The sequence below is a fragment of the Manis javanica genome, chromosome 2, assembly GCF_040802235.1.
Source record: "Manis javanica isolate MJ-LG chromosome 2, MJ_LKY, whole genome shotgun sequence".
Classification (NCBI taxonomy): Eukaryota; Metazoa; Chordata; class Mammalia; order Pholidota; family Manidae; genus Manis; species Manis javanica.
The window spans coordinates 209815129-209827310 of NC_133157.1; the positions used below are offsets into that span (position 1 = coordinate 209815129).

At 35.3% G+C, this 12182-nt stretch overlaps 1 protein-coding gene across 1 annotated transcript in view; it reads right to left on the reverse strand.

Annotated features, from left to right (window-relative positions):
• The window catches only part of FAM91A1 (family with sequence similarity 91 member A1), a 44206-nt gene that overhangs the window by 13631 nt on the left and 18393 nt on the right, over window positions 1-12182 (reverse strand). The window contains exons 12-18 of the mRNA XM_073230096.1: window positions 10756-10871; window positions 9630-9742; window positions 9192-9278; window positions 7420-7552; window positions 2073-2221; window positions 624-758; window positions 368-481 (exon numbers count right to left, since the gene is read on the reverse strand). Coding sequence (XP_073086197.1) covers window positions 368-481; window positions 624-758; window positions 2073-2221; window positions 7420-7552; window positions 9192-9278; window positions 9630-9742; window positions 10756-10871 — 847 coding nt within the window. The remainder of the gene's footprint in view (window positions 1-367; window positions 482-623; window positions 759-2072; window positions 2222-7419; window positions 7553-9191; window positions 9279-9629; window positions 9743-10755; window positions 10872-12182) is intronic.

Below are 12182 nucleotides of genomic sequence, written 5' to 3' on the forward strand. Positions count from 1 at the left end.
TTTGAGGTGACGAAATGTTCTAAACCTGAGTATGATGATGGCTATGACCACAATGAAAATTCACCACTGAATTAAACAATTTAAACTGGCAAGTTGTATGCTATGTGAATTATGTCTTAAAGAAAAAACAGCCTCACAGGCAGCCCAAGGTGAGGCTGGAATTCAGAGCTGGGTCTAACTGGAAGTCCACATCACTTCTTCCACTCCCACACTGCCAGAAAGGCCAGGACTAAAACCCAGATCTGAATCTACACGCCTTAGTTTCACAAATGCAAATTATTGATGTCTGACTGACTTACAGAAAGTTGGGACAAATTATGATCTTTAAAACAAAAATCCAAAATTGTTTTAAATAAAATAACTGTACCTGAATCAAAACTGCCGAATGTGTTAAAGCATCATTCAACATTGTGAGCACATTTGATGTGGGAACTACCCCAGGATCATGACCCCAAGATGTTATTAGTAATCGATCATAACCCTATGGGTAAGAAATAAATAAAAGATAAAGTGGCATTTTGGAAATAGCATCTCCAAATGACATTTGCAAACACAAAAAAAGTTAAAGTTGTACGAATTTCTATCACCCTCAAAAATAATTAAACAAACCTTACATAACATACCTGGAATATATCTGGCAGTTTTCGAAGTCTTGTACCTTTAGATAGTAAAAGAGATGGAGGTCCTTGCCCAGTGATATGGTAAATGTACAGTTTAAACCAGACAGAACTGACTTCTGGAATAGCTGGTCCAATATGCTATAATCATAAAATAGGTAAGATACAGTTGAATACACATCTAAAGTGCCCAAATTTCACAAGTGACCGAACAGTCTTACAAACAACTAATTCCTCATATATATAGTAATTGCTATTAACCTAATGGAAATAAATTTTAAATGTTCCACTCAAACAGTTCCGATTTTATGCTAGAATTAAGAAAGCATGTCTTATCACTGTATTAAGAGAATGGACTCTGGAGCAGCCTACCAAGGTCTGAATCCTGGTTGCATTCCCTCATCCATACCACCTTAGGAAAGTAATTGAGCTCTCTGTGCCTCATTTTGCTCTTTTGTAAAGTAGTAATAAAATATCTACTTCATAAGGATGTTGCAAAATTTTCAAAAAGGTTTAAAACAGTACCTAGCACATAACTAGCTCTATCAAAGTGTTAGTTATTATTATAAACACATGCATTTTTTCACAAGAGGGATAATCTAACTTATCCATCTTGCCATTCATACAGACAGTCTATGGATTTTTACTATGCCCAGAGGTTGTGTTTAAAAAAAAAATTAGCAGGAAGTATATATATATATGTGGGGTGGGGCTTGGGCAGGGGCACAGACACAAAGAATTACAAAAAAAGACTGGTAAATGAAAAATCTGCCCTCTTATACTGAATAAAGGACAAATTTGTAGGGGCACGTGTGCCCACTGGGACAGCTAGACAGCACAACCTTGTACGAGAGTCCCACCCTTTCTTCCACACTATTCAACTCTGCACATTTTAGCACTAAAGAAGAACAAACTGGATCCCATCTCTGAAAACGGTACAGGCTACAATGTCCTTGCTAAGTATACAAATAAATGCAACTGATTCATTTTTAAAAAGTGAAAAACCAGAAGTGATGTTTTTCAAGTAAATTTTAAAGACTCAATTGGTATTCCACCTTTCAAGCACAATCTTCTCTTTTCAGCTTACTTAGCATCACAACCCCATTTCTAAAACTTTTCATTTTTCCTAATTAAATTTATCTTTACCCCTCAAGGTGATCCAAGCTTCCTTCTTAGAGCATCCCCAAACATCCTCTTTAAAATACTGCATTCATGAAGAAAATTTTAATATATGTGTTACAAATTACTAGATGATACATTAATAAAATGTACCACTTATACCTCAAATTGAACATTACACCTAACAACAGCACAAAACGCAAAACTGCTAAGTCAGTGATTTTAATATTTGGTATCTGCAAATTGAGAATTAACACAATAAAACTGTCCAACCTCTTCAAGTCATCACGAGGAAGAATGAAACAAGAGCACTAGTGACCTTCCAAGTGCGTTTACCTGAGGGGTACAGCTGCTGACAGGCCGAATCTCATTGGTGAGAGGCGCCATGGAAACAAGCAGTGTGTAATTTTTGTTTAGAACTCTGCTGCAAGTTGCAGGATCCAAACCGAGCAGGCTTTCACAGCGCAAGAGATCCAGAGGAAAACCTGAATTAGGATCAAGCACACACACAGAATGAAAGACTGACCATGCGAAACAAAACTAAGATAAAATACTGATAACTGCCTTGAGATTCAAGAAAAAATTTTAAAGATAGAATCTCAATTAAAAGTGTCAACTTTCCTAAGAGACCACAAACACACTTAAAGGTGCAAAGCTAGGAGTTTTTATTCTCTGGTCCAGAAAGATGACTCTCTACTGGTGTTTTCTTCGGCTACTTTTTACTTAAAAGAACGTGCTTGTATACCTTACTTCCTCCTCTCCATCCCCAGCCACTCTTGGCCGTGGCATATTATGAAAGCCTAAGTGCCAAGGGAAAGCTGTGTCCTTCCATCTCCAATTTACAATCTCTACAAAGAGCATCATAGCTAAATTCTGGCTTTAGCATAGGCATAAGAGTTCCTTGTTTAGAAACACGTAGTGCCCGAGACTTCTGGGTCATCAAACATGCACTCACTCGGCATGCAAAATATTTTCAATGTTCCCTTTCTTAGTCTTTGGAAAATACCAATCCTATTTGCTTCATAAAAAGATATTAAAGGTTGAAAGAAACTTCAGAAGAACAAGTTAGCCCACCTCTCCCTTCAACTGAGAATGAATCTAAAAAATATGTGGCCCAATGGATGAGCCCAGAAGCACTGAGCACAACTAGAGACTGGCTTCTCACCTGTAATGTCACACTCCAGTAAAAGAAACCCGGCTCCTAGGAGACTAGGCTGATTCCTTACAAGATAAGACTGTTTTGCAAGAAAGTAAAGAATTGTTCCCAAAAAAAATTTTTTTTTTTTAAGATGCAGGCATGGCACAAGGAGACAGGAGCCAGCTTGAAAGGGAATCTCATTGGCAAAATCTGAGACAACTGTAGCACAGAAATAATTAAGAGACAGTAATGACTAATTATAAAGCACTGGAAAAATAGGAATTCATAAATCCATACTGAGAATATAAAAGAATGCCTAATCTCAACTGCTAAATAGGGAAGAACTGCTGGAGTTGGACCCATCACAGTAACGAGTGGTTCAGGAAGGAATCATCATGGACACTAAATCTAGAAAGAAACACTGATGAGGAGTAGGGGATATTTGCATGGTTTTAAAGTATATGCCCAGAGATTGTTTATTAGTTGGGGAGTCAGGGGGAACAGTTAACTACACAGTGGAGAAATCAGCAAAAACATTAATTGGGTGATCAAAATTAACATCACTAATGAGGGGCAGATGGAAATCAAGTGCCTCCAGAAGTCACACCCTTAGAAGGACACATTACTTATGCAGTACTCTAGACATGAATGCATAACCTGAATCTATCCGTGGGGAAACATCACGCACTTTCAAGGTGAGTAGCTTTCTAGTGAAACAACAAAAAAGGACTATATTCTTAAAAAACAGGAATGTCATGAAAGACCAAAAACAAGGTTACAGATTTGTTCTAGAATAAAGGAGATAAAGGAGACACGACAATTAAATGCAGTACCTGAATTAAACTAGATCCTGTACTTCAGGGGAGAAAATGCTATTAAGGACATTATTGGGTGAACTGATAAACTGGAATACAAATGGTACGTTATTAAATTAAATCTTCTGAAGTTGATGTAAAGGAATGGTCCCACCCACAGACCCTGAATAATTTAGGGAATGACATGCAATTTACTCCCAGACTCTGAGTAAAAAAGTAATTATAACTTTTCTTATTCCTACATATTTTCTGCAAGTTCAAAATATTTCCAAATAGAGTGTTTTTAAAAAATTCCAGAGTCTATGATTTAACAGAAGAAAGAGAGCCATACAAGACATCAGGAAGAGCACCTGGTCCACACCTAGAAAACGAGGTGGAGGCAGAAGAGCAAGCAGCGGCGGTAACCCAAGGTGCTGGGGCAGAGGGTGCAGTCTGAGGTAAAATGAGAGAGGCACAGTGGCTTACGGAAAGGAGAGAAGGGAAAAAAATTCTACAAAGAGAAATTTGTCTGATTAAATACAAATTTACTTTAAGAATGAAACCAAAATTATAAAACAGTCATGAGTGGAAAAATACTGTCAGATAAAAATATCTTAGTAAGGAGAAACTTCATTATCAAGGGGAAGAAGGGACCATTGCAACAGGGAGAACACCGTGCGTACAAGGTCCTCAGGAAGTAGACAAAGAGTTTCTTGTACAGAAAGAAGCAAACAAAACTAGAAAGAATCAGGTGTAGGTAAGTGGGATGAAAGAACTGGGTACAGGATGATAGGTAAGATAAAGCTGTATCCTAAAGTCAGCCTATTTTTCAAGAAGGACCCTTAAGGGCTATATGCCAGCTCAAGCTGAGTGAGGGTGGGTCAAAGTACAGGGGCCTGAAACAAGGAAATAAGCACAGACTAAGTTTGGTTAACAGGCATTCTGTTCTGCTTTATCAGTGGGGACAGGCAGTTTGGTGAACTGCTTATGAGGCAAAGGGAATTTGGAGGGTCTGTGTCTGGCCATGATAATAAGGAAACAAGGGAAACACGTATCTAAGTTACAAGGGGAATATATATATATATAAAGTGGGTCTTGTAGTCAGCCATTTCCAAAACACAAAAGGGTGAGGGGATTTCTTAATCTTCAGGTAAACTTCAACACTGTCAATGGCAAGTACAGAAAATATTTAATGAATAGTAGAACAAGTTAGGTATGAAGTCTAAAGATTGATGGTGATTAGAAAAAGATTTTTACAACTGTGATTGCTTTTTTACAAATGTGGTTTCATTTCTAAACATTTCCACAGTACCAGACTTTGGCAGTACCAGTACAGACCACTACAAACAGCAGCTGTTACATCTGACTTGTAGTAATCCTAACAGAAAGATGTATTTTAAAAGAAAAAAGATATCTGGAAAAAAATCATGCTTATGAAATGAAAATAAATTAGACCATAAAATGCTTTTATTTTTTAAGCAGTACCTCATGCTATCTAAAACCAAGAAATTATTAAGAAACTAGTCTATTTCACACATATGAAAGGTCTGCTTGTATGACAGTATCACAAGGGTTTTTTAGCTTTATAGTGAATACCAAGGACTATATGATATACTGAAACTACAAATTTTTAGTGACCTAAAAATTCTTCTTACTCAAAAAAGATGCTTAAAACACCACTACAGAATTTTTTTTTTTAAGAGTAAGTTTTTATGTAGAGGACCTACAGCAGCTTTTTGCAACATGGAGAATTATCCTTTGTATGGAATGAAGGACCTTTTTCATGCATCTAGAATGGTACTAGTTATGTACTATCATTAGAAAAACTGGGAATTAGTCAAATCATTTTATATGTTCTGTGGTTCCAATGAGGTGCCCCAGTTAAGAAAGCTGGTTAAAAGGATGACACCTCAGACTGCAGATTTGGTCTTATGGGCAAGAGTTAATTACAGCTTAACTCTGGAGCTCCACCAATTATTCTAAGCAATGAAACCTCCAACTGGTACTTCAAACAGTAAACTATTAAATCTACCTTAACTACCTTAGAATTATACTTAACTACTTTCATACAAAATAGGTTTAGGTTTTCCATTTAACTTACTTGATGGTACACAGACTATTCATGCTGAAAAAGAAAGTTTAGTCCAGACTACTACAACAAGCTGTTTATGAATAAATCAATAAAAAGCCTAGTGTTCAAGATAATGTAAGTGACATTACAGAAGAAAAGAAAAAATTCAAGAGATATGGATTCAAGTCCCAGCTCTTCCATTTACTCATCATATTAGCTCTAATGACTAAATAGGCAGGATATTTAACCAAGACAACCTTCAATATCTTTACCTGTAAAATGGATTACACTTGGCTGGTCACTAGAACTCTCTAACATTCTCAGATTTTATGATGGGCAGGAAAGGATGATATATTTCAAGTTAGCTATTTTAAATATTCTAACCCATGATCTCTGTAAGTCACCAAAAAAACCAAAAACTCCCAGAAATTGCAAGATTTTTATATCCAAAACATTTTCAAGATTGAGCCACTATTGTTAGATCATATGATCTAAAAACAGTTACTGTTAACAAATGCTTTTTAATAAATGCTTTACATCTTGGCAGTTCTAACTATTTGTAAATAATCTCAAGAAGAGCCCCAGCATGGAATCATTTATAATCCTGCTAAGGAACAGCTCTGAACCAAACATGCTAAGGCTGCAGAAGTGAGCCACTAGTTAGAGAATGTCTAGCCTCACTCAGCTAAACTACCAGAATCTTTGTTCTCATCTATGCAGCAACTCTTGTGAAGTGACAATTGTGAAAATCCTTGATTTTTTAAATTGAGCTGAAAAGAAAGCCAGATGCTGGTGAAAGTAGAATGAAAATGGAAATGACTAAGAAACTGATGGTCCTTGGCCAGAAAACAGAACTTTTTGGTAAATGAAAGAATGAGTGAAATTAAATGTTCTAGTGGTGCTAAGAATTCACAACATCCCACAATACAACTCTTGTGAATGTCCAAGTATTCCAGCCAAATGCTCACCTATCAGTGCCCAAGCCACTGCGTCAATTCTAAAGACACATTACTGGTTACCATTCCAAAACCTACTGAATCACAATCTCTGGGGAGACATCTCATACCATCAATTCAACTAAAGTTTGGCCTACCTACTACCTACCTATCACAAAATGGAGTACGCACACCAGGTAAAGCTGCATTAGAGCTATTAGTAAATTAAAATTGCTACTAGTACTTTTGCTTACTCTTTAAAAAGAGATTATCTGTTCTTTTTTTATTTTTCAAAGTAAAATACTTTAGTATCTATTACAGCAGCATCTGAATAGGAAGCTCCTGTTTATTAGTTTTATACACAATGGAATCTTTCATTCTTGAAATTTAATGCTTTCTAAATTAACTAAATTTTGGCATCTGTTCACCCTCAGACTGATGCCTGTTCTAAATTTAATCCAGCTCCTAAAACAAATGAATGTTCCAACCCTTTTTTATACATATCAAGATTTAAATACTATAAATACAATGTTAGTGGCACATAAGACATTAGGAAAAAGTAAACTAAGAAATAGTTAATGAGCAAAGAAATTCACAAAACAAGCCTCTAGTTATAAATTCAATGTGCTGTCTACACAAATTGTATTAAATAAGTGGTGATTAAATAAGTGAGCATGACCTGTTTAATTTCTCAGAAAGAAGTTCCATAGGATCATGTCTTCAAAATCAAGTATATTTATCATACCATAATGGGGTTGGTCTGGCTGTGCTGTTTGCGCAACTAGATCTTTATTATGACGCAGAAACAGTATTGTGTTTCTCAGAGTGAGTGCATGATCAAAATATCTCTGTGCTTCTCCTTCACCAGTGCTCTGAACCTAAACCAAGAGAAAATAAATTTTGCAACAAATACCACTCTCATGCCATTCATTATAACATACAACCATATAGAAGAAATAATAGGACATTATGAAAAATCAGCAAATCAAAACTTTGCCCAGAAATACTGAAATAAATATTAATCTCAATCTCAGTTCAGTTTCCACTGGATTGCATCTTTGAAGATGACAGAAATTATCCTAACAAGTAAAACTGACAATTTTAGCAACTAAATAATGGTAAATTATACCATTATATAAGTTAGATGTCCCACATATGATTCAAACAGGGCGCTTTAAAAACTCTAAGATCTACATACTGTTTCACACAGAAAAGTAATGCAATCCATGGTCACCAATTATGCCTCTAATTCTCATCACCTTGTCCACAATTCTGTGCCACTGGTTGCAAAAGACAAAGGAGTATGTGATTTAAGACAGCTATTCGACATTGCTGAGCATACAGCTTAAATTCATTCAACAAGGATTCACTGAGTCCCTGCTTTGTGCTATGACATGTCTAAGATTTAAGGATAGAGCAAGTAGACAAGCCCCCTCCATGCCTTCTCTGGTTTTACACTTTAATGTATGCTCTTCTGACACTGAGTTTAAGCCATCTGTTTAATATGTAAAAACACATACATCCCAGAAATACCACAGAAAATGGAAGGACAGGCCCACAAGGGGAAATAACTAAATGACTTGCATTAAATTAACAAATGAGGCTTCTGAAAAAATAGCTAAGAAATTATTTTTAAAAATGAAACTTTAAACTAAAAGGCTTTCCAAGAATGTGGTAACAAAGAATACAGAAATATAAAGAGTAAGAATAATTTTCCAATCTGCTACACTTGATAAAAAACTAGTTGGGGTAAGAAAATAAAAATCAGGAAAACAGAACTTAAAATGTGCTACAACATAATAAAAACTTAGTGGCAAAAGATGATATGCAGTAAGAAATGAGTTAACAAGATATTAAAAGTCTTGAAGGAATAATGGAATAAAGAAAGGAGTAATTTAATATACAGAGTTCACCACTAAAGCACAAAATGCACCAAAATTATTAGTCAAGGAACAGATTAGGCACACAAACTCTTTGCATAAAGAAGAGCAGAGGACAGAATAAAATATCCAGGGAATGAAAAACAAAAGGGCAGCCAAGATTTAGACCTAAGGAACACTAGGGCTGTACTCACAGGGAAAAGGTGGTTAAGAGCAAATATGGCTGAAGTCTTCAAGACACTACAAGGGATAGTGAGAAAGGACATAAATATGATACCCAGAGACCTTGTTCCAGATTAAGATAAGTGGAACAAAAATTTCAAGTAAGACTGCTTAAGAAGAGATGTTAGAAAGGCTATTTTAGAAAAATGTACTTTCAAATATTACACATGGACAAAGATTTCTATATCCCATTTCTTCATTATATCAAATTATGCTAAGAGTTAGATGAGGTAGACAAATCACTTTTAAAAATCACAAATATGTTTAAATCTAAATGATTGCCACAGAATTAAGGTGGGAAATGAGGTAAAAATAAGCAAGAATATACCAAAAACCTACATAATCAAAAACTGGTATTTTATCAAGAAAAGGTTCCAAATGCCCTGACATCCCATAATAAGCAATATAGATTTACCTTTTCTAGTTCTATAAGAAAGCTATCCAGAGACTCATCAGAGAGCTTGCCAACTTCAAACATTGTGACTGCATGACTTTTCAAGTTCTGCAATAAAGAAACAAAAACTAAAAAATGAAAACGTAGCTTAGCACCTTATACAGTCTGTTATTTACAAGTTCTAGTTTCTCCTTTTATGCTAAGCATCCAATCTTATATTTATATAATGTTTTCCAATACACTTAATAAGGGTGAGTGAGGTAAGGGGCTGATTCTTCTAATTATGCAAATACCCTTCACTAAAAAGTTACTATAATCCTCTAAGGAATATAAAACAAACTCAGTTGCACTTGGCATTTTCAGGAATAAATCTAGTACTTAAAAAAGCTGTAACAGCACTAAACTCCTTTATATCTTATCTTTAAACATTTTTCACACTTAAACAAGAATTTTACTTACTGGTGAAAGATTTCCCATCATTAAAAAGGCAGTAAGAGTTGAGTCAAACAGGAATGCAATGCGCTTTGTATATCCCGCAGACAAACTCAAACTGCTTACACTGGCTGTGTCAGCTGAAAAAAAAAATCATAAATTAGAATCAAGTAAATGAAAATAATTCTTTGCTTATCATTTGGAATGAGCAACTATTTCATTTCAGATTTATCTAATAACTGGGAAGTACAAAATTAAATGTAAGCAGTATTATAGTTGTAACAGGCCTCAGCCCTGCCTATCTCCAACACAGAGGAAGTTAGAAAAAAATTTCTAAAAGCACTCAATTTGAGGTGAAATGTCACCTCATTTCCCACTGTGAAACAGGTGACAGGAGAAAACTGATAGCTTGACCTGAGTGACCTGAATGCATACACATGTCAAAATTGATCAAGATATACACTAAGATTTGTAAAAAAAATCTAAAAAAATTTTAAAAATAAAGGCACTCAGTTGTGTAGTAAATTTCATGAAAACCAATAATAAAACAAGACTTGAGAACTGTCAGATCAATATGACTAATTAGCCTAACCTATTTAGACAACTCATCTGGCTCAGGTAACACAGATATTGAGGTATGAAAGGCAGGCTATGCTATATTCCTCTCTCCACTCAAGACAAAACCATATGCGGCTCTCTCATCCACTGTGCTTTACTTCCCTTTGTGCTTATTATTTAGCACATGCTATGGCCTTCCCTCACTCACAAGCCTATAAGCTCCTATTCATTCTTCACCCAAATATCATCTCCATAAAGGATTCCCAAAGCTCTCTAAGCAGTAAAAGGGTTCTTCCTCTTTGCTGCCCATAAGTACCAAAACGCTCTCACATTGTTGTGGTTTTTGTAGTTCCAATGCCTTCTCCCTCCCTAAACTTAATTCTTAAAAGGAAGATACTACATTCTTGTTGATTTTATACCCCTAAGACCTAGCAGAGTGCCCAACATATGGGAAAATACTCAAAGACTACATATTGAATGAATAACATCTAAAACTGTAACATAGCTAAGTCTGGAGACTTAACTCCACATGTGTATGTGTAAATACATGGTGTATCTATAGACAGACTCTAAATTAAACTGAGTAACTGCTAACCTGGATCTTCTTGACTATTTGTATCAGTGTCAGTAGCCGATGAAGCTTCTTGTACAGGACTCCTACTTTCCCCGCCATCCCATGATAGGAGCATCTTTTGTGGATCTAAAGTACTCCTATTAACAAAGAATACATTCATTTTTTTAAAAATCATATAAATGATCTTATGCAGAAAAAGAAAGAGTACTTTAAGAATGTGTTTGAGAAGAGCAACCATCAACTTAATATAGACTGTTAAATAGTTAACCACAAACATAAAACCTATGACAGGTACACAAAAAATTTAAAAAGAGAACTCCAATCACTCCACTAAAGAAAACAAATAACAAGAGTATAAGACAGGAAGAAAGGAACCAGAGGAGCTACAAAAACAACCAGAAAACAATTAATAAAATGGCAACAAGAATGTACCTTGCAATAATTTGCTTAGTAAATGGACTGAATGCACCAATCAAAGGACACAGAGTGGCAGAATGGATAAAGAAATAAGACCCATCTATATTGTGCCTATAAGACACTCATTTCACACCCAAAGACATACACAGACTGAAAGTTAGGGGACAGAAAAAGATATTTCATGAAAATAATAGGGAGAAAAAAACAGGAGTAGAAGTACTTCTATCAGACAAAACAGACTTTAAAACAAAGAAAGTAACAAGAGACAAAGGACATTACATAATAATTAAGGGATCAGTACAACAAGAGGATATAACCATTATAAGTATCTATGCACACCTAAGTAGAGCACCTAAATATGTAAAACAAATACTAACAGAATTAAAGGGGAACTAGGCTGCAACGCATTCATGTTAGGAAACTAACACAAAACACACATCAACATACTGATCAACCAGAAAGACAATAAAGAAACAAACAGAGGCACTGAACAATACATTAGATCAGATGGACTTAACAGATATCTACAGAACATTCCGCCTAAAAGCAGCAGGATACACCTTTTTTCTCAAGTGTACATGGAACGTTCTCCAGGATAGATTACATACTAGGCCACAAAAAGAGCCTCAAAAATTCAAAAAGACTAAAATTGTATCAAGCAGCTTCTCAAGACCACAATGGATAAAACTAGAAATAAATTACACAAGGAAAATAAAAAAGACCACAAACATGTGAAGGCTAAACAACATACTTCTAAATAATCAATGGATCAATTAACAAATTAAAACTGAAACCAAACAGTACATGGAGACAAATGAAGACAAAAATTCAACAGCCCAATGACTGTGGAATACAGCAAAAGCAGTTCAAAAAGGGAAGTATATAGCAATTCAGGCCTACCTCAAGAAATAAGAACAATCCCAAATAAACAGTCTAAACTCACAATCAAAAAAACTAGAAAAAGAAGAACAAATGAAACCCAAAGTTAGTAGAAGGAGGGACATAATAAAGATTGGAGCAGAAATAAATAA